This window comes from Vollenhovia emeryi, unplaced genomic scaffold, assembly GCF_000949405.1.
Source record: "Vollenhovia emeryi isolate VEMERY1.0 unplaced genomic scaffold, V.emery_V1.0 DF939825.1, whole genome shotgun sequence".
In the NCBI taxonomy this organism is placed as follows: domain Eukaryota; kingdom Metazoa; phylum Arthropoda; class Insecta; order Hymenoptera; family Formicidae; genus Vollenhovia; species Vollenhovia emeryi.
This window is the reverse complement of record NW_011966541.1, coordinates 1-5130: the sequence shown is the minus strand read 5'-3', so window position 1 is coordinate 5130 and position 5130 is coordinate 1. Positions and strand designations below refer to the sequence as shown.

Genomic DNA, 5130 nt, shown 5'->3' with positions numbered 1-5130 from the left:
CTCTCCTCTCCTCTCCCTCTCTCTCTCTCTCTATCTCTCTCTCTATCTCTCTCTCTCTGACACTCGCTCATTCCCTAACTCACTCACTCATTCACTTATTCACTCACGAACTCATTCGCTCGCTAGATCGCTTTTCTCTTCGCTCAGTGTCCTGTACGGGCATTCTGTAACTTGTTGTCAAGGCTCTTCGGTATCGTTTAGCGATAACCTATGAAAAGCTGCGTCCCTTTCGAGGATCGTTTTTGCCACTGGCTGTCGCTACCCAGACAGCACAAGATATCCTCAGGATAATCCTGAATATATCCGAAATGTCCTCGGACATATGTGGGATATATTTAGGATATAATACAAATCCAAACAGCCTGAGGATATTTCTTGGATCTCTTAAAGATATCCTGCGTGGCCATATACATATAAGATATTTTAAGGACATATCCTTTTGTGTTTTTGTATTTATTTTTAAAGAACCCAGCAAACACAGAACATTGCAGCAACATTACGGCAATGTTGTAACATTGTAACAATATTACAGCAATATGACAATAGTGCCGCAATGTTGTTGCAATGTTCTATGTTTGCTGGGAAGAAATAGCAAACAAGAACTTTAAGTATAATATCTGTAGTAATTTTAGGAAATATTTAATTAAAAAATCTTAAGAATGTGAACAGAAAACATCCTTTTCTAATCCTTGGAACATCCATCATGCATCCCAAATTAATACAGAATATGTAATTGAGATACTATATATGGTTATTTCAAGGATTAATTCAGGTTATATCCAGCAATATTTTTTCAAGATTATTTTAAGACAAATTAAAAAATTAAATATGCCTTAATGTATATAACAAATTTTGTTGAAAAATGATGACACGGTTGACTACCGTCTTTTAGCGAACGGTATTAAAGCCGATCACATTAGGTCCTATCCCTAACAGTACAAATGTTCGAAAGATGTTCAAAGGATGTCTAGAGGATGTTTTAACATCCTGTGGACGTCCTCTGAACGTCTTTCTAACATGTCCCAAACAGCACAAGGATGTCCTTTGGATCTCTTAAGAAAATTTTGCTGGGATATATTAGATATCCTAAGGATATCTGTTTATAATCCTCGTACTTTTTTAGGATGTCCTAAGGAATAGCAAATGAGCACCTCAATAATTCCTAGAAATATCCTCAGGAGATTTTATTTTAACGTCCTAAAGATATTTACAGGATTTTTATACGATATCTTAAAAACCTTAAAACATCCACAATACATCTTAAATTAGTCCAGGATACATCATTGCAGTGCTTTATATACTATTTCTAGGATTAATTTAGGTTATATGCATATTCTTTCAGGATTAGTTCAGGATAAATTAAAAATAAATTTACACATTACGTACATGTATACAAATTTTTATTAAATTTTAATATATTTATATATTATATTAATTAATATAACATTTTTATTATACAGGGTGTATCATTTTAAGTGATGCAGCTAAATATCTCTTAAAATAAAAGAGATAGGAAAAATGTTTTAAACAATAGTTTTATGGTTCCAAGGGAGGCAGAAGTTGGCCATGTCAGTTTAATTGTAGGTGGCGCCACTTTCGAGATTTCTACATGGCGGTCATTTTTGCAAATGGCAACCGATTTTTATGTTCCAGTGAATGTCGTAGGTGACATGGAGACAAATACAACGGGGTTTTTTATTTTTTTAAATTGGATCATCTTGCACTGAGTTACAGTGTTCCAAAGTTTATAATTTAAGTAAAAGGCTTCGACCCCCATACAGTGTGCGCATTTTGTGACTTCAAACTGTCATTCTCTCTCTCTCCCCCCCTCTCTCTCGCTCTTTCTCTACCTCTCTCCTTCTCTCCCCCCTCTCTCTCTCTCTCTCTCTCTCTCTCTCTCTCTCTCTCTCTCTCTCTCTCTGTGCGTGCGCGCGCGTGTGTATTTTTGTTGTTTCTATCCGTTATCTGACTCTGTTTGATGGTCAACCAGCTTCATACCGCTCGACACGCATTTTCCCGTGCTTAGTGTTACCCAGGATGAACGACGTAGACGTAGCGGGGCTTTCATCCCTTTGGGGTGCTTGATTTACGTGAGTCCCCTTGCCTCTCACTTCGGGGTGCTTGTTTTACGTAAGACTTCTTGCCGATTGTTGTGCCCCGATTGCCGAAAGAGGTAACGAGGGCACTCAAGCAGAGTTACTGCAATTAGAATAATACTAGCGTAAGCATATTGCGCGATCGAGCCACAAAAGCCCGACCGCGCAACCTAATTAAATTCGGAGAAGAAGTCAGCAAGTTCTCGACCCGATTACGCATAACCTCGATCGAGTACCGAGAAACCTCGATTGAGTACCGAGAACGCTGACGCCTCGATCATCGGGTTTAAAACCGGAGGAAAGCCCGAGATCAAGGCACTTGTCACTATCGCGTATCCGATAACATACTGTACGCGTTAAACACTTGTCCGTCAGGCCTTCGGCCTGCCGTCAACCAATATTGTGAAACTCAGTTAAATAAAGTTAATCTGTGAGATCCAACGGTGCCTTCTTGAAGTGACCTCCGACCAGCCACATCCCATCAAAGAATCCTATCGGTTCTCGTCAGAGAACACCTCCGGAGCGAGCAAGAAGGAAAATACACCGCGCACGGAGCGGCGCGGCAACACGATCATGTGTGTACGTGTGTGCATGTGACGAGCACTAGGCTTAGAAGCGCTAATTTTTTAATTTATCCATTTAATAAATGTTCGAATACACTACCATTCTGTTGTAAACATAAACGGAGCCGTTTCTGAAAATTTATAATGGTAGATAACAAAACTCGCCGAGGAATATTATTGCAGGCTCTTTTTATTCTGTTTTTCATATCCTCTCGAGTTGTCGGAGCTTCTTTGTATACTACATTTTTCAAATAACCCCACAAGTAAAAATCTGGTGAAGTTAAATCTGGAGAACGTGGAGGCCACTTTGTAGGGCCGAATCTGCCTATCCATTTTTCATGGTACACTTGATTAAGGTAAGTGGCGACTATTCCAGCCGAGTGAGGCGGTGCTCCATCTTGTTGCCACCACATTTTTTTACGAGTATTGATATCAACCTCTTCTAAAAGACCTGATAATTCGTTTTGCAAAAATGAAAGGTATCTTGCACTGTTTAAATTGTATTCAAAAAAGTAAGGTCCTATCAAATATCCATTAATTATTCCACACCATACATGAAGAGTCCACCTGCGTTGATTGTCAACCATGTGAGTCCAATGAGGATTTATAGGCGACCAATAATGTGAATTGTGCCTATTTAATTGGCCGTTATGATGGAACATAGCTTCATCGGTAAACATTACAAAGTAAAAAAAATTGGGTTTAACCGTATCCTTTCCAAAGCCCATTCACAAAATTGAATTCTCAACACCATATCATTTTCACTTAACTGTTGAGTAAGGGTAATATGATACGGATGAAACCTATGCCTCTTTAAAATTCTCCACACAGTAGGATGTGGCAATTATGTCAATCTTTCAATTTGGTGAGTAGAAATATGAGGATCTAATCCAACTGCAGTGAGCACACGTTGAACTCGGGGGTCGTCATTATCGTTATCAGCAGTGCGACATCTTCTGACTCTTTGTCGAACCACTAGTCGTTCTCGCAATTCGATGTGTCTTATTTGTTGACCAGTAGGATGTCTGTTGGGAAATTTTTGACAATACAATGCAGCTGCTTGACGATAATTTTGACGAGACTCGCCAAGTGAAAGTAAAATATCTACAACTTCGTTGGAACTGTAATAAGCCATATTTTGGAAAATGTTTCGAAGGAGAAAGAAGAAAAGTTGGAATTGTGAAAGAATTGTGAATCAACGGACTGACTGATCGTCACGAGTACCGAGTAGGTCTTGAAAGTCTCTGTTCCAAACGTGAAATATGTACATACATACAATGTACATACATCCGTGGATTCAAGAAGAATTTTGAGAACTTTAGAGAACTTTATCCCTTAAGAGGATCCCGCCTGCGTGGACGTACACACAAAATGACCTGCTCTTATACATATATTTCAATTGGTTTAATTTTTTAATATATTAGAATATAACATTTTAAACTGTTGATGAAAATATAATTTAAAATTTCTTGAAATAGAATTAAAAATTTATTGAAATTTTTAATTGCGTCTTTTTTAATTTTTATGATTTTACTCCTATAATCAAATTTTCAAACTGAAGTTGGAGGCAGAAGATGAGCTCCGATCGAGTCAAAACTTTTCAAATTTTTATTTTTAAACAAATTCGCATCGCTTCCATCTACGGGCGTTGTAAAATTAAAAATTTTTTGAATGCTCCACCCTAATATATACAGGGTGGTCTAAAAGTCCCGGAACGGTTGAATATCCCGAGAAATTGTGGGTGGATCGGAAAACGGAAAAATAAGTATTTCCTATTTTTGAAAGAGCTATCGAATGATACCAAAATTAACCCCCCCACCCCCACCCCTGTGGGTGGGGCGGGGGACAACTTTAAAATCTAAAATGGGAACCCCCACTTTTTATAACAGATTCGCATTCCACGTTAAAAAGTACGTAAGTTTTGTCTGAAACATTTTTTTGTAATCTTGATAGATGGCGCTGAAAACGCAAAAATGACATTTTTCGATATTTTCGTGAATCGCGCATCAGATCGAAAAACTAACATGTGATTAGATTTTCCAGTTGAATTGATGGGATCAGATAATCCTACAGAATCAACCCATGATTCCACAGGATCAGGTGATCCCACGGTATCATCCCGTGATTATCATCTTATTACTTTGGGATGCTTGAGTAAATTCATTTACATTCCACCTTTTGAACCAGAAACACTTATTCATTTCGGGATACTTTGGGGTGCTTGAGTAAATTCATTCACAGTCTACCTCTTGAACCGGAAACACCTTATTCATCTTGGAATATTTTAGGGATTTCTATTACAATTTAAAGTTTATTTGCAGACTTTATTAGAATATTAATAGGATTGCTAAAGTTTAGAAAATTCTTTACTTCATTATACTGTCAACAATGGCATTGTCAGAGAGGGAAAGAATAACAATTCTCATGATGCGGGGATTTGGTGATAGAGAAAGATCATACGGTGACGTTAA

General features: G+C 37.8%; 1 protein-coding gene across 1 annotated transcript in view; it reads right to left on the bottom strand.

The window, feature by feature from the left end:
• Positions 1-3339, bottom strand: part of LOC105556717 — a 3802-nt gene extending 463 nt beyond the window's left edge. The window contains exon 1 of the mRNA XM_012003807.1: positions 2916-3339. Coding sequence (XP_011859197.1) covers positions 2916-3339 — 424 coding nt within the window. The remainder of the gene's footprint in view (positions 1-2915) is intronic.
• Positions 3340-5130: the final 1791 nt, after the last annotated feature.